Consider the following 17,262-nt stretch of genomic DNA (forward strand, 5'->3'; position numbering starts at 1 on the left):
AATTTCCAGTAACTGAAGCACTTTGGATTTAGTTTATTTTTTTTGTAACAATTTCAAATGTTTGCCCTCATTAAGGTCTTTTTTGTTGAACAGCTATGGGAGATTTTGCCTGTTAGTGTGTGGTAGCAGCTCACCTGTGAACTAGTTCACTATATGAACTAAATGATTTCTGCCTTTCTTGCTTTGACACACAAACATATTTATGGGGCTTTTATTTATTTATTTGTTTGTTTGTTTGTTTGTTTGTTTGTTTATTTCACATATTTTTGAACTCTTAAATATGTTTTCACAAAAAAAAAACACCCTGCTATTTGTCATATTAGAAAAACTGAAAAACACTGAGGGACAATCTTGCAATGACAATTCGAATGAGTTCTTGAACAATCTTCAGACTTGGCGTTCACACCTGTAAAGTTTTGAGACGACTTGATTTCATGATGAGATACAAACATGGACTTGCACAAAGACTCAAGAGGTGAAACAATACCAGGTGTGAGAAATATTGATCTTTTTTTATTATTTATGTGGTATCAAGTCTGAATGTCTCCATCCCATATATGCCTAAGAATGCCCTCTAGTTTATTTTGTAAACACGATAAAGTTCAGTGCAAGGTGGGATCACGTTTGTTATATGCAGGAATAGAACCCTGTGTTGGGTGTCTCATTTACCCAATTGCAGAATAAGTTCTCTCTCCCTGAGTCACATTTTTTTGATATTTACAGATAAGAAACTATGTTCGTCAGAGTATTTTAAACTTTCCATCTCTTCCAGAAGGGGGGACCAATTTTTAAGCTCCTTCTGGGCTCCCCGAACTCTAACAAGTTGGTTTCTGGTTTTGTGAATGTTTTTCCAGAGTATTTGAATTCTAAATCTGACTTTGTGAAGAATGCATGGGAGGAGCTGGGTTTGCAAATTGGGGATGAGGCGTGGGAGAGGAGTCCGTGTAGGAATCATCATTGGAAATGGGGTAGGATGTATTCTCTGACTGTAGCAGTTTTTAGTCAAGTTACTGCACATACAGGATGATTATTCCATTGCACTTTAAATGCAGACATGCATACAGTGGTTCAGTTAGATCATTTATGACTGCTGTCAACACAGATGTTATAGTTTTGTATGTTCAAGTAAGTTTTATTTTTATTTCATTTTGACATTTTGTTTCTAATTCTGCATAATTTCAATTTCCAGGGTGGATTTCCACATTTGAGTTTCATTTTTATTGTGGGAAAATGTTTAGTTGAGTTTGGATCAGTTTCAGTGTTAGTTTTTGTTTGTTTGTTTGTTTTTAATCTTTTTAAATTTTACTGAATAGAGGGCAAACATCTGAGGCAAGATTGAGGAAAATGAGTACAGGTGTTACAATAAAAATATAGGTTTTGAAACCGTGGACTCACACTCTTGTAGACATGCCTATCAATGATTTGTCAGGGAAGTTATAATAATTACAAATATTGTATTAATAGTTAGCAAACTAACTAAAACAACAGATATTACCTCTACAGTAGAATAGAAGTGTTTGAAGGTACAATTAAGAACCATTTTTATTTTAATTCTGTTTTAGTTTTCAAAGTTCACAAAAAAAGACACTCATGACACTTGTGTGATGCTTGAAATCATTTATTAACAATCAAGAAGGATTAGGAGGTCATTACTCGACAAGATGAGACAATAGTTGGCTCATTCATATGATGTGATACTTCAGAAAATATCAGATCTTCAATTTAGGTTAAAAGAACTTGTGGCGCCGTGGTGGTCGTAGCCACAGCTGTGTGGTTAAACCACAGGTGATACTGGACATAGTAGCCATCATTGTACATGTAGAGCTTCTGGTCAGCGGGATTGTAGTGCAGGTTTGAGTACTTCTCTTGGAACCTCTCAAAGGGAATACTGATGTAAGTTTCCTCTTTGGTTTTAGTGTCGTACTTGTAAAATATCTCTTCAGTGATGGTATCGATTGTCCTGACCGCATACAAAGTGCCACAAACCATGAAGGCATTGCTCACACCCGGCTTGTAGATACTAGTCTCCATTTTCTCCTCTATCCCAAAAGACGCCTCATTTATTTTAGCAATGACCATCCGACCGGCAGACTGCTGTGTGGCATAGGTCACCCACAGCCCCGTCTCATCGGCAGCAAAGTCAAAGTTCTGACTGGAAAAGTATGCATAAGAGAAGCCTGAACTAGCCTTGGGGATCACCCTGGACTCATATGCCATTGTGGTGAAATTCAGTTTAGCTAACCCAAACGGGCTGTTGATCTGATAATACAGAGTGTTGTCACGGAAGATAAAATTGGTTCCTGTGCCACGCCAGCTGGTTTGTAAGCTGTGATGCTGAAAGTGGTTTCTTAAAATGAGGTTCTTGTAGTTAGTGTAGAACCTGATGTCAATAATGGAGGCACTTGTATACCCAGAGTACCAGTACATGGACTCTCTGTCTGGAATAGGTTTTGAATCTTTCCCCCATCCACCAAATTTGTAGCCAGCATTTAGATGGGCATTCAGTTGGCTTACTATGGGTTTGCTGAGCTTGGTGATACCAGTGTGTGCACATGAACCTGCAGAAGGAGACGAAAATTAGGTTGTAATCACAAAAACAGGGATTACAACTGGAATGACGGTATAAGTGAGCTTACCAATGTTGGGGTAGAAAAGCTCCTGGTGACGTCTCTCACACTCCTCTAGTTGCAGCTGCACCTTAAGGTATTCTCGGCGTGTCACCAGAATTAAATTCTTGTCGTAGGTCTTTTCCAGCCTGTTCAGGGTCTCCACCATGACTGTAATCTGAAAGATAACACAATGGATCTCCACTGCTTCTGCTGGCTTTTAAAACACCTTCAGCTCGGGACATACCTGTACACGCAGGGATTTAAGGACAGCAGTGGAGCCGTTGATGGAGAGCTGCAGGTCTACAATCAAGGCCTCCACTTGTTTAATCTCAATCTTTATCTCATTCCGTTCACTTTCACTGTAGCCATCAGGATTCTCCTCCATTTTTTCAATTTTTGCTGTGAGTTTTACGATCTTTTCTTCATATTCTGTCACTTTGATTTCATATTCCCCCAGCTGAAATTTAATTGGGAAAAAAAACATTCAAAAATGTTTTTTGTCACAATTATGCAATCTTTTAATGCACACGTTCCCTTGTGACTAAATACCTTGCCCATTTCCAGCTCCAGTTCATGTGAGATCTCCACTGCTGTCTGCTCTATCACCACCAGATCACCTACAGGAAAAGTTGAACCGGGCAGGAAGGCGTCACAGGAGCACCTTTCACCACCTCCACCTCCGGACTCATTTCTTGGATTCCCTTCACTCCACACGCTCCTCACTCCCTAAAAAAGAGTTAGATGGAAGAAGTCGTCTCACCTAAATGTGTACGGAGCTTTAAAGAATAAAGATGAATCGCTTGATCTACCTCATGCCATGCGTACCTCCCAGGCAACCGTGGAGCTCAGCAGTGCTGAGAAATACAGAGTGACGATCATTCTGCTGCAGTCAGAGTGGTTATGACTGAGATAGGTGGATCATCTGAATTTATAGATCCTCCTCCATCATATCAGAGGACACAGCACCTGTCTCAGTTCACAGAATTATTAGTTGAGGAACATGCCAGGATATAATGCTCGTTCTTATCTACAGCAAACAGAAATTAACGTCAGATGTTTGTTTACAATTATCCTCAAGAGTGTGGGCTCGCATGAGAACACCATTCCCGAATACCATGATGAAATATTATGTTTCTGAAGAAGGCCCATCCCACTCAGTGTCGTTAACTGCAAGGTGGCGAAGACATGACCGCTGATAACTTATTAAAGCAATAAATATAGATTTTTAGATAAGATTGATAATCAAATGTGTTATTTATTCATTTAAAAATATTGCATGACATAATAACCAAGGGAAAAACAAATCACATGTATAATATATCACGTAATACAGCATTATACAGTGTTCATGTCACTTGACCGTTACTGCAGGGTTCTTTGAAGCTTTGTCTGCATTCTTCTTCGGTTTCTTTTTCTTCATTTTCTTGGCTTTGACTTTACTTTTACCCTCTGACTGCTTTACATTGAGAGCGGGCCTGGATCTCGTCAGGCTGTTAGCAGTGGGGCTTAGCTTGCTGTGGCTCATCTCTGGATCTGAGCGAACGCCCTGAGCAGAGATGGACTTGTCTGGAGCAGAGCGAGGGGAATCGGCCGACAGGTTTGGCTGGGAGTACGAACGCATCCCGGAGGAGCTGGTGGGACGGTAAGGCGTGGCGCCTCTTAACATGGGCAGGTGGATGTTGCTCATGTTAGTGACAGAGTAGCGGCTGCTGTTGGACATGACAATGTGGTGCCAAGAGCTGAGAGGGGTGGCGGAAAAGTGTTGAGGGCCACTCGAGTCTTCTTTGGCACCTCCTGGAGACATGACTATGGAGCTGTGAGGTGTCACCGCCTCCACAGCACTTTGGAAGGTTTTGAGAATGCGGTCACTCTTCTGCTTCTCTTTCTTCTGACGGGACTCAAATTTCCTAAGCTGGCGGCGGTGATCCCTCATCATTTGTTTCCTTGTATCTGCCAGTCCCCTGCACAGAATGGTCAGATTATAGTATAAACATCACTGACTGCTTTTAGATTCATACGCCAACCAATTATCTACCTGTCTCTCCACAACTGCACTTTTCTGTGAAGCCTAACAACTTGAACAGCCTCTCCTACCTCACTAACAACGTCACTACAATTACTGCTTGGGTGTCCTTAATATTCTCTCAATTTCAATCTCGACAACTGAGGTTCTTGTGTTCGGACCTGACAGCTTCTCATTCCACTGGCTGAGTTAGAGTTAATTTCAAAATGTTAGTATTTATCTATGTGCAGTGTGGCAGAACAATGAGGCAGTGGTTAACACTGCATGATGGTCCTAGTTTGAACCCACCTGTGTGTGGAATTTTTGCACGTTCACTGTACCCCAGATGAATTACATACAGTATAAAGCCCATCATACCCAGGCTTCTGTATGCATGAGGATCTGCTTTAACCTTATTCCAGCAGTAACCTCCCTGATCATATGATCAGGGTCTTATAATTGTCATATTTATATATTTTATGCTCATATTTAAATCTAGAGGCGATCATGTTTTTGAGACTGTAGCTTCTAAACGTTGGTGCAACCTCCCTCAGCCTGTCAGGATGGCTGAATCTGTGGTCTGCTTTAAACAACTGCGGAAAAGGGTTAGCTTTTTCTTAAACCTATGATCATTACTTTTCATGTAGTTTATAAAACACCTATATAAAAATATGAATGTATAGACCACATGGTTTACCATCTGTTTGCATGTTGAGCTACGTGGACTTCTTTAACATGTGTTTTTATCCAAACTGTGGAAGAAAAGTTCCCATACAAGTTATTCTTAGCTTATGATTCTCTCTGTGCTATACATAACTATACATATATAACACTATCACTACTTCAGTGGAGCTTCTGCGATTAGTTTGGTGTGTCTGTCTGTTTGTCTGTTAGTAGGATTACTTAAAAAATGTGATCAGATTTCTTTTCAGGCAGATTTGCAAAAAAGAAAAAACAACTTCTGTAGTAAATTATATATACAGTAGATCTGTGAATATTTGGAAAAAGCTTTTACCAGTGCGAGAGACAACCCAATATCCTAATATACCAGTCAAATAGACTTCTGCCGCAAGTGAGTGAACTTTTCAGGCTTGAAGAGGTTTTCAGCTACTCTTAGTTTTGATAGGGTCAGTTGAACTTAAGATCTGGGCAAATTCCCAGGTCATAACTAAGACACTCTATGCCCAGCTGTACTATCAGTAAACGAGAGATAAAAACAATCAAAATGTTAAAATGATAAGCTTTAACACGCCAAAGCTCCACCTTGTAACGTAAATATTGAAGCGTCAGATGTGAGTATATTTAGTCAGTATGGGAAATGCTCACCTGTAGTCCACCATTCCTGTCCTGTCCCGATCAAGTCTCTGAATCAGCTCCTCAATCTGGTATCGGTCCAAGGGAATGCTTGATTGCTTACAGTTTCACACAAAAGAGGAAAAGGGAATCAGTTTCATAGTTGCTCTCTTTATCACAGTAAACTCTCAGTGAAATGCACTGACTCTACACGGCTCCATATACAGTATCACAGTTTGTTTGGAAAACCTGAACTGCTTTCCTGAAGTCAGTAACAGACACTCTCATGATGCCATCTTTATCGATGTTTCGAAAGAAATCCCACAGCCGCAGTTTCCGTTGGTCCAGATAATCCTTCAGAAGCATTGGTAGAAGTGATTTTGACAATAATTAAATGCAGACCAACAAAATAAGTAAACATCATATATAGATATATTGTGTATATTTTCACAATAAAATTCATGCAGTATGTGTCAGATGCTCATTCGACCAACTGAGACAGACCTGAATGACTTTCATTGGATCAATACGTTTTGGTGGCTTCTTAGCCATGAAGCCTCCTACGCCTCCATACTGTACATCCAGACCAGGATGCTCCTGACACGTCACCTCCAATAGATGCACAAAGTGCTCATTTACCAGCACATTCTGTTCAGATAAAAGACAACATGATATACACACACACACATTTTGCTTCCTATGTCAAAAAAAAGGAAAAAATTACAACTTTGACTTAATATGAACACAAAATTGAACTGAAATCAGAGCAAAAAGGAGTTGCTTAAAGAGAAAGTTCCCCTTATAATTACATATGTTTAAATCTGGCCTGTAGTGCAGTTTCTCTGTATAGACTTTTTAGATGAGAGTTGCTCAGTTTCAGTGGCACTGAATATTTCCAGAAATGACCTGGTTGTTAGCAGTTTCATTACTATTTTTTCTCCATAAAACAACACCTGCTGACTGCATAACTGTACAGAAGGAAGTGTGCATTTACCCATGACGAGAACCTGGTGATTGTGACAGCTTGGCAGGATGTAAACACTGATAATGCTTTCTGCTATGGTGTAATATCAACCAGCTGCATGTCTACATTAGATTATGTCGTTTGGTAGAAAGAAAAAAGGACGTCGTGCAAGAATTGCTCTGAATTGCTCAAGAATTGCTCGGCTCTAATTGGGTCTTGATCTGCGGAAAGAAACATAACTGTGGGTTTTTCAGATGTATTATTTGAGTGCTTTGAGCATCACAAGTCAGTTTCTATTAAATGTAGACACATCTCTACAACCAATAACTCAAGAACTGGGACATTTGCACCAGAACAATTCACATGGATAAATCCGACTACAGGCCAGCAGAACAATATGTAAATTTGATTTGTGGATGCACTGTCCCTACAGCCTGTGGTAATCTGTCATGACATGGAGCAGAGCAGGATGCACAGCCACTCACACATATGTTGATCTCCTCCAAGGCAGTTTTAGGTGAGTTCTTCACCACGTTGACTAGAGCCAGTGCGCCCTCTACTGTCAAAGAGTTATAAGCCAACTAAAGAAATAGAAGACATTATCCGATATTTCACTTGAAGCCATGACTGTGATATACGTTACCCTAATGCAATTTCATCCACCCACCGTCAGGACTCTGAGTGTGTCATTGAATTCAAGACCCCTGCACAGCATGCTGGCGCCTTCATTGGTCAGGCGGTTATTGTTGAGGTTGAGATGCACCAGGGTGGTGTTGAATTTGAGGGCTTCTCCCATTGCCAGAGCACCTTCGTTCCCAAAACCGTTCCACGATAAGTCAAGGTGCTTTAACATCATATTCACCTAAATGGGAAGACTGTGATGAAATGCTGCACACAGAGTAACTAACAAATTTTGTTAATCAGCCCTACTTTTAACCCAGCGCAAAAAGCCACAGCCCCTTTCATTCTTAGATGATTCCAGCTGAGGTCCAGCACCTCCAGGCCCTCATTGTTTGCTGTAGAAATAAGAAAGCCAAGTCAGTGAAAGAATACATCTATAATGCTATTAAGAACTAGTCTTAGACCTATTAAGACCTTTTACCATACCCAGCAGCTGTCCCAAATGCTCCCCTCCTTTTCCACAAAACTCATTATGGCTCAGATCCAGTACCTTTATCCTGGAATTGGTCTGAATGTAACAATATGTGACAGGTGCAAGTAGCAAAAGAACAATTTATGAATATAGAAATGACTAAAATGGGTTGTTATGTGTGAAAAAGCAGGACATAACTGATAACTTACTGACAGAGCATCTGCAAAATATTTAGCATCATCATCAGTAAATCCATTCCCTGCAGGGAAGAAAATGCATTCAAAACAATCATGAAAAAAAAAGATCACAATAATTATCGCTGTTAAATAGACAAACCAATCAGAAACTAACCTCGACTAACCTGTCAGGAAAAAGGCAACCCCGACACAACAAATGTAAGCTGACTGTTTGTGATGCCAGTCATCTGTCACGTAACATCTGACAAGTTAAATGCATTGTCACGTGCATATTACCTGAAAGCTTCACAGATTTTAACGAAATGCTGTCCAGCAACATTTTAGCCACATACTCAGCCCCAGCAGATTTCAGATGGTTGTGGGATATATCCTGCAAAAAATGTATTATTAAAACCAAACTTGATGTAGAGCTCTCAGATTTAGACCTGAAATACACTTGTGCCCTCCAGTGGTCAACCTGCAGTCTTACATACCAGGTGCTGAATGGTGAAATTAGCCCTCAACGTCTCCATGAGGTATTTGGCTCCCTCAGCTTGAATTGAATTGTCTGCCAGTGCCAGGGCGCTTATTTGTGTATCAGTCTAAATAAAACCTGATCATCAGTTTTCTATTTAAAAGTGCCTCATTGATTAACAGCTCTTAGATTTTAAACATACCACTAAAGCAATAGCAAGTGCCTTGCATCCCAAAGGTCCGAGCCCATGGTGGGAGAGTGTCACAGCTGGAGAGTCAAGGTTTCGAATAAAGTAAGAGACCGGCACCACACCTACCAGCTTGCAGGCCTGCATGTACACCTCAGCAGTGTCCATCTCCTTGTTGATCTTATTTCCTGCATATTATAAAAGTCATAAATTAATATAACCAATGTATAGATTTATAGTAATGACTACTAAATTACTTAGTATTTAAACAAGAACCTCAAGGATTATTCCATGATTGAATTTAATATGCTCACCATCTGATTCCAAGTCTTTGTCAAACTCATCGCCAAAGCTGTCGAGATCAGTTGGGGATGGACAGTTGTCATCGTCTTTTAAGCAGAGGGACTCAAATGACGGTATCGACATTACGGCCTGTCTTTAAAACTTGTCCTTATTGAAACGGTTCCCACTCACAAACATCAGGCTGTGATGTGCCTGGTAAGAACAGGGCCTGTGAAATGAAAGGGGCCTGTACTATGCCCCGGGTAATTCTACCCCTCAGGTTGTGTGTCTTGTGTCGTTAACAATTTATGCATCACTCGGGTTACAATCCTAAGCAAAACCTACAGTTATAGTGTGCTGTAATTTAATTCATCCAATGTTATTTATTAGTACAATCTCCCACATTTACAAAATTCAACACATGACTGTCACAAGCAAAGTATGATACGTGTGCAGAGGAAGTTTCATAAAAATGTAATTTGATCTTCTTAATTGAAATTGTGACAATCCATCAGTTTGATGGAAGCAAGTGTATGTTTATGAGCAAATGCTAATGCTAACAGATAGAGCTACCAGTCGCTGCACCGTTGAAGTGTTAATATATAAAGAATTTAATGGGTCAATACTGGATCAATACTGGAGTTATTTAGCAAAAAGAAAATTGACTGCATTTCCACTGTAATGATTACTAACTGGTGTTATATGTAAGCTTTACTCCTTCTAGAAAATATGGAGCATTCACAGCCATTATAATGCTGAAAAAATCATGAAATAAATGCACTTATTCAAGAATTCACCAGTGATAGAGAAACAAGGATTAATTCATTCATTATGTCAGAGATTTATGGATTTCCACACAAGAATTGGCCAATTTCTGAATGACTGTGGGCAAGTGCAGCGCTGAGGTCTAGATGCCAGCAGATATGAGACAGCAAGCTGAGAAGGAAATTTAGTTAATCGTTTAAATTTACTAGTCAACACAAGTTTCAGTTTATATGAAGATTTAAGGAGGAAAATCCATCTTTGAAACAGGTTTCAGTTCAAATATACATGTAGTGTAGGTAGTCTCTAAACAGCTTAGAAATGAGTTTTTTTAGATTACTGTAAACACGTAGTAAAGGCTCATAATCAAGGGAATAGGGGGGGGGGAAGGCACAAAGTTTTAGAAACTTGCTAGGAGCAAGTGAAAGCTTTACTAGTGGTTGAAGCTGTAACTTCTACATCCTGAATTTGGCACCAAATGGACCATTAAATAACAACAGTAACCTAGCATTGTGTTTCAGCCCACGCCGGCTGCAGAGTGCAGCTGTCTTCATTATGCTAAAAATGAATCTTTATTTTTGAACAGGAACTTGTTACTTTGTTAAATACATGTGTTTAAAAAACATGCAAACAATGAAACCTTTATTGTTTAATAAAATGCAAACAAAAAACCCTAAATTAATTAAAATGTTATTGAGTGAATATGGTGAAGAAAAGTCCAAATGTATTATTTTTGAGGGCGTCGAATCTCAGGAGGCTATTTTTTTTTTTCATATACAAATATATGCGTTTTAAGGAGTTTGTCACGGCTGGGATAGCTGTTTGCAGAAGGAGGACTCAAGTTGCAGACACAAAGCAGTGATGAGAATTACAAAGTAAACTGAACTGGGAAAGCCAGTAAGCTGACCTAAAAACATAACACAAAGGGAAGACATGAGGCGAGAAACAGAAAACAGAGAGACACGGAGAAACACTAAAATAACACAGACGAACCGGCGATGAGCACAGACCGACACCCAGGCTATACACACACACACACACACACACACACACACACACACACACACACACACACACACACACACACACACAAGGTAATTAGGAAATGACACAGAGGGGGGAAGCACAGCTGATCCTAATCACAAGATGACGGGGAAACACAAGCTAAACACAGTTAAGTCACACACGGATCTACAAAGTAAAACAGGAAGTTTCCAGACAGAATACAAAATCAGAATAAAACTAGAACACGAGAAAAATAATCAAAACAAAACCACTGCGTGTGCAGACTCAGGACCATGATAGTTACTTAAATACAATGAAACAATAATCTTTTTCATGTTTATTCAGAATAAAATTGTTCATTTAAAAATTAAATACCGTATAAAAGCTTCTAATCTACTGGTTGTGAAACAGAGGCTTCTCTATTGGGTTTTGGAGGTGAACATAGGCCTCAAAACACACAACAAAGGATAAAGGGAGACTGACACAGATGTAGCTGGCAATGGAACAACAGGTGGGAAGACAGCTGAAACTAATCACAGATTAAAGAGACAGGGGAACCAAAACTGAACAAAACACACAGGGGAAAAGGGAATATTAAACAGGATACCTGGCAAACATTAACAAAAAATGTAAGAATATTTAACAATATCCAGAATACATTTAAGCTGGAATCACTGCCTCGTGGTTCTTTGCATCAGCCAAATTGTTAAGTTGTGGTTTAAATTCTTGTCTGTCGAATCATGTCTAGAGTCACTTCTGGCCAAATACCAAATGGCATTTATGTCATCAATGAAGCCGAGACAACATTTATCCTAGATTAACACTGTAGGACCTCTACCTTGCAATTTGAAGCAATAGAGATGAGTTTTTGACAGTTAAGCGGTGCTAAATGAAAATAAAATAAAAATAAAATAAATAAAACTGAACAGATCTAAAGGTGTTCCCGTAATTCGGGTTTATTAGAATAAAAGATCGATGAGGAATTTTTAAAAAATATATGAGTTGGGTCAGTCATATACTCTGAATAAGTTCACTACATGTCTTAAAACTGAAACAACATTATCTGATGAGGGTATTTCCAAGCTTTGTGAGGCGGTCAAGGGATCCACATATGTGTAACAGGTGAGCAATCAGATGTACTGTGTGACATTAGAGATGGTAAGATATTCAAAGTAGTTCTTTTTTTTTTTTTTTTAAACCAAAATCCATTATGTTTCAAACTACTGCTATACCAAGATGCCTTCGAAGTTGTTAATCCTTTAGGTTATGGAAATAAATAGATAAAACTGTAGTTAAAGGGACCATGTTTTGTATGCTGTAGATAATTTGGGCTCACATTGCACTGGTGGCTTCTGCTTTAGTCGTACACATCATTTCTGTAGATATTGTTTAATGATGCAATCTGTTTTTCAGGGTGGTCCAAATCAGTGTGGAGCAGAATGCACCACAGAGATGTACAACTCTCCTGCTGAACACCTCAAGACTGAAGGTACACCAGATATAGGAGGAGTAAAGTTTGAGTCAGTTTTCAACTGTTTAAAATATTTTCACATCTGTCAGCCAGGTTTGCCATTTTGATTAGGACACAAGATTTTTATGGCATTTTGTCATATGATGTTGTGCTGTTTCTTAAATTTTTTTGTGAAGAAAAAGAATGGTTCGCCTACTCCATTCTGAATTGGAGCATTAAACAGTTTAAATACTCTGACTCTGGTACCTCTTCAAAGCCGTGTGAGGTCAGTCCTCAACAAATTCTCAGCACAAACAAAACTGGAACTTTTTAAGGCTGTTGCCTCTCATAATTGGTGACAGAGTGGAAGATGGAACAGATGACTTTTACCCCACTGCATCCAGACTGCAAATAAATCGCGCATGTGCGAAGGCACTGCTGGCATGTGATGCACAACAGCAGAAGAAAAGGACCTGTGAGGCTCAGTAACAGAGATTTTATTAGAAAACTAAAGACATTTTGCCCCGAAAAATATATATTTTTCCCAATGCATCATGATAACTTCATTTCAGTTTTTTCTTTTCATCAACAAATAAAGGAGGTTACATATAAGCTACTTTTTTTTTATTGCTCAAAACTTGTCTGAACACAGCCTGCACGTGTTGGTCCACTGTGATGTATGTGGCTGACGAAAACAAATTGTACAACCTAAAAATAACAGCAGTCCTGATCAAAAGTTTTAGATCATTTGAAAAATGGCAAAAAATCATATTTTGCATGGTTGGATCTTAACAAGGTTCCAAGTAAAGCTTCAACATGCATGCAACAAGAAGAAATAGGAGTAAGGCAAAACATTTTTTGAGCATGCAATTTATTAAAAACAACGCTTAAACTGAAACAGGCTGTTTTACAGCTGATCAAAAGTTTAGGACCACACCTCCAAAAAACATGGGTAAACCCCCAAAACAGAAAGTTCCAAACGTGAACTCAATAATTAATTGGTCCGCTGTTATTGTTGATCACTTCATGCAAGCGTTTCCATGAGGTGAGTGGGAACATTTCTCCAAGTGGTGAAGACGGCCACACGAAGGGTGTCTACTGTCTGGAACTGTTGTCCATTCTCAGTTGGATTTAGATCAGGGAAAGACGCAGGATGGTCCAAAAGAGTGATGTTATTCTCCTGGAAGAAGTCCCTTGTCCTACGGGCATTGTGTACCGTAGCGTTGTCCTGTTGAAACACCCAGTCGTTACCACACAGATGAGGGCCCTCAGTCATGAGGAATGCTCTCTGTATCATCTGGACATAGCCAGCAGCCTTTGGACACTCCTGCACCTCCTGAAGCTCCATTGTTCCACTGAAGGAAAAAGCATCTCCCCAACCATTGTGGCACCCCCTCGTCTGTAGGGCGTAGAAAACATCTCAGGTGGGATGTGCTTGTCATGCCAGTAAGGTTGGAAGCCATCAGGACCATCAAGGTTGCATTTTTTTACAGGAGAAAAAAAAAGGTTATATTTTTTTCTCATCAGAGAATTTTTTTTTTGAAGCTCTTCACCACTAATGGCCTTAATTTGGGTTGAGGATTTTTTAGGTCTTCCACTTCACGTTTTTGTTCCATAACCCACGGGATTAGTTAGGAAATGACCGTCTTAAATGCATCCCACCTCAGCAGCGATGGCGCGCTGTGAGCGACCCTACTTATGCAGTTCAACAAGTCGACCATGTTCAAAAAGGAAATTTTTCTTTGCTTTTGCCATCAGAACATCCTGACAGTCTGACTACCTGACAGAAAATGACAATGAATCCACAGTTTTGCACAGATTTGGCCTTTTAAAGGCAAGTGGTCCTAAACATTTGATCAGCTGTAAAACAGCCTGTCCCAGTTTAAGTTTGTGAAATGTAAGTTAAATGTTTTGTCTCACTCCCATTTCTGCTTGTTGCATGTTGTTGGAACCTTGTTAAGATCCAGCCATGCAAAAGATGATTTTTTGCCATTTTTCAAGTGGTCTTAAACTTTTGATCGGGGCCGTATTTAATAATCAATTAGTTTCTTCTGAATGGATTAAGAATGCTTTATGTCCGCATTGCAATGCATCACAATTGTAAATCATTACACGATTAATTGTGTCAGCTCTATTAGATGTAAGATTGTATATTTGCTTTTGAAATGGGCAGTTTGCTTTATTGTGCTTTGTATTTGCTTTCAGACTGCAAGGAAAGAACGCTAATGTACACCGAGCATCTGAAGAACAACATGCAAGTGCTCCAGCACATTGGATCCAAAACCTGTTCCAGTTCCTCAGACACCGTCAGAGACTGTTTTGAAAGCCCTCTACTATCAATCTGGAGAAAAAGAAACTTTGCCAACCACTGCAAGTATCAAGTGTTTTAAATTTTGTTTGACTGTTTATTATGTACTTATTTGTTTTTGGTTGTATTAAGTTTGATATTAATTAGATCAGTGCCTTTTTAGTCATTAATTTGATTATTAAATATAAACTGTTTAGGGCAGCATGGTGGCACGGAGGTTAGCACTGTTGCTGCACAGCAAGAAGGTCCTGAGTTCAATTCCACCATCAGGCCGGGGTCTTTCTTTGTGGTGTTTGCATGGTTAATTGATTAATCCAAATTGCATAGGTGTAAATGTGAGTGCGAATGGTTGTCTGTCCCTGTGTGTTAGCCCTGTGACAGACTGGCAACCTGTCCAGGGTGTACTCCGCCTCTCGCCCTATGAAAGCTGGGATTGGCTCCAGCACAACCCTGAAAAAGGATAAGCGGATGGATGGATATTAACTGTTTAATTTAATCATTGTCTCTACTGGTTTTTATTAATGTTTCTAGCAAATTATGACAAAAAGTCAAAGAATGTAAGTTTTATGCCTATTAGCCCTATTGTGTTTATTACCTCATTTGTTGGACCTTAATCTTTTTAGACCACATTCTGGCTGCAACAGCTGCCAATAATTTCGTGTAAATATGAACTTTTGAATAAAAAGGCATGTTTTGTATTATACAGTTCTTCTGTGCTTTGTCAATAGGAGACGGTAAACAAGCTTATTAAAATGTATTTAAACTGGTTTACTTTATAATAGTTTTTTATTTCAATGTAATAATTGTACAAAAACCAAAGTTCACTGTGAATTTTACATTTATCAACAAATATACCGTTATGTATTCTGCATTATCACTATATTTTCCACGGTGAAATTCTGGCAACCACAGCTGCCAGTATTTTACCGTAATATTCAACTTTTTAGGTATGATACCGTATTATTTTATACAGTTTCACTATATTTAACAAAGTAAGACTGTAATCAGGTTAACGGAATGGCTGTTGTTTTCACATGAATTTATGTTTAAAAGTTAAAAGTTAGGGTTTTTTTGTTGCTCTTGTTTACTTTTAAGCCAAAAATAAAATAAATAAAGCTACAAGGTAGGGCTGGGCGATATAATTTGAAGCATGTGCGGTAACGATATATATCACGATATATATTCTTTTCTTCTGTATAACCACACAAAAAATCCTTTAATTTTCTCAAAAATCGAGAGTGTGCCTTATGTATGAATTCTGGTTGTGCTTACTGACCACGAACCGATTTCTGCGTGCAGAAATCTGTTAAAAATGTTTTAGTACAACTGTGGCAAGCCGCACTGCTTGATGGATGGTCAGAGCATTACGGCTGCTGTAGTGAGGAGCTTCGTGGAGTAATCTGGGTCCAAAACTCCTTCTACTTCAGGTCCCAAAGTCAAACGAACACTGAGAGTTAAAAACGGTCTAAATTCTTCCATCTTTAATAAAATCATCAGCGTTGCTGCTTTATCGGGTGTAACAATTAAGTTTAACATCCAGGCATCCATGAAAACAGAATTTATTAAATTTAAAGGAGTTAGAAGTTAACAGGAAGTTAGCTCGCTAGTTTACACCTAAACATTTCATAGCATGTTCTGACAGAGATTTTTGAAGCTAATTAAAACGTACAGCTCTGCTATCACTTCCAACATAAATGAAGACAGAAAACTAAACAGCAGTGGCGTTTGCAGGGTTACTGAAGTTGGACTACCTGCTATATAATGATGTGCTACGTGATTGCTAGCGACACAGCTATGTTAGCATAACATTAGCACAGTGAAGCTGGAGGATGAACGCCAACTTTTTTCCACTCGATAAAAGTTAACGTGAGGGATTCTGGTGGTCAGGGACAAATGCAATCGCATAGCAGGATGCTGTACACGGGCCAAACTTCAGTCAGGAGAACAACTGAGATTATTCATCCACAATACGAGGTTAGTCATTAATATACTGCAACAACATGGGAACAGAACAGCTGCGAGAGAATTCAACATTAATGAATCAATGTTACGGAAGTGGAGGAAGCACAGTTTTTGGCTTTCCCCATATTTCAAAAGTGCTTCATCTCTTTGCTATGACTGTCGCCCAGCATAATTTGCAGATGATAATGGTTTTAGCTGCAGCTATGCTTTCGACCAAAACAGGCGCAGCTTGATGACATCATCAACATGCGCTATCGGATAGAGCGTCAAAGTCGCTATCGTTGGCCAAATTTATATCGTTTCTATCGCCCACCCCTACTACAAGGTTTAATATTGAGAAACTTGAGGTGGAAAATGACTTGAGCATTGTATAATTCAAGTAACATACATTGAACATACCATCAAAAAATAAAATAAATCATAACATTAAACTCACCTTGCTAAGTTGATCAGGCTTTTTCTTCATCCCCTGAGACCAGCTGCACTGAATCATCACCAGCTTTCCTCATCTTTTTCGCTCAGTGAGGTCTTTCCTTTCCTTGGCCATTCCTCTGCCAGCTGCCTTTGCACTGGAAAACCAAAGTGTGTGATCACAGGTGAAGTAAGGGATATTTTTTCCAGTGCAGGGTGTAGAGTAGTGATGGTAAATTTGATTCTTTTTACTGAATCGGATGTTAATGAGGCGCTCACCAAA

The 17,262-nt window shown here is 39.2% G+C and overlaps 2 protein-coding genes across 4 annotated transcripts; both read right to left on the reverse strand.

Annotated features, from left to right (window-relative positions):
- Positions 1–1,189: 1,189 nt before the first annotated feature.
- Positions 1,190–17,178, reverse strand: olfm4.1 (olfactomedin 4, tandem duplicate 1). 3 transcript variants are annotated; one of them, XM_085257313.1, is made up of 6 exons: positions 17,005–17,178; positions 3,435–3,575; positions 3,159–3,335; positions 2,854–3,066; positions 2,637–2,784; positions 1,190–2,558 (listed from the first exon to the last, which is right to left on the reverse strand). In XM_085257313.1, exons 2-6 carry the CDS (start codon positions 3,486–3,488, stop codon positions 1,723–1,725), a joined length of 1,428 nt encoding a protein of 475 aa, XP_085113439.1. In that variant the 5' UTR covers positions 3,489–3,575; positions 17,005–17,178; the 3' UTR covers positions 1,190–1,722. The 3 variants fall into 3 exon arrangements, with proteins under 3 accessions (XP_085113439.1, XP_085113440.1, XP_085113441.1); XM_085257314.1 differs by lacking the exon at positions 17,005–17,178 and having other exon boundaries at positions 3,435–3,576; XM_085257315.1 differs by lacking the exon at positions 17,005–17,178 and having other exon boundaries at positions 3,419–3,551.
- On the reverse strand, positions 3,750–9,225 carry lrrc74a (leucine rich repeat containing 74A). The gene is made up of 13 exons (XM_085257312.1): positions 9,114–9,225; positions 8,815–8,987; positions 8,632–8,739; positions 8,435–8,528; positions 8,171–8,220; positions 7,976–8,057; positions 7,799–7,884; positions 7,536–7,730; positions 7,354–7,449; positions 6,409–6,552; positions 6,154–6,258; positions 5,938–6,023; positions 3,750–4,570 (listed from the first exon to the last, which is right to left on the reverse strand). Exons 1-13 carry the CDS (start codon positions 9,223–9,225, stop codon positions 3,961–3,963), a joined length of 1,941 nt encoding a protein of 646 aa, XP_085113438.1. The 3' UTR covers positions 3,750–3,960.
- Positions 17,179–17,262: the final 84 nt, after the last annotated feature.

This window comes from Mchenga conophoros, linkage group LG19 (assembly GCF_057382185.1).
Source record: "Mchenga conophoros isolate Kocher_MC1m ecotype Shallow Benthic linkage group LG19, M_conophoros_male_GT1.1, whole genome shotgun sequence".
Lineage (NCBI taxonomy): Eukaryota > Metazoa > Chordata > Actinopteri > Cichliformes > Cichlidae > Mchenga > Mchenga conophoros.

What these genes read in the sequence shown, in the direction of transcription:
- lrrc74a (XM_085257312.1), bottom strand. Translation starts at nt 9,225, where the DNA reads ATGTCGATACCGTCATTTGAGTCCCTCTGCTTAAAAGACGATGACAAC. An exon ending in ATTTTGCAGATGCTCTGTCA is followed by an intron (nt 8,058 to 8,170) that starts GTAAGTTATCAG and finishes TGTTACATTCAG; the next exon opens with ACCAATTCCAGGATAAAGGT. An exon ending in ACTTCAGGAAAGCAGTTCAG is followed by an intron (nt 6,024 to 6,153) that starts GTTTTCCAAACA and finishes TGAAACTGTAAG; the next exon opens with CAATCAAGCATTCCCTTGGA.
- olfm4.1 (XM_085257313.1), bottom strand. Translation starts at nt 3,488, where the DNA reads ATGATCGTCACTCTGTATTTCTCAGCACTGCTGAGCTCCACGGTTGCC. An exon ending in GCTCCACGGTTGCCTGGGAG is followed by an intron (nt 3,336 to 3,434) that starts GTACGCATGGCA and finishes ACTCTTTTTTAG; the next exon opens with GGAGTGAGGAGCGTGTGGAG. An exon ending in TGGAGCTGGAAATGGGCAAG is followed by an intron (nt 3,067 to 3,158) that starts GTATTTAGTCAC and finishes ATTAAATTTCAG; the next exon opens with CTGGGGGAATATGAAATCAA.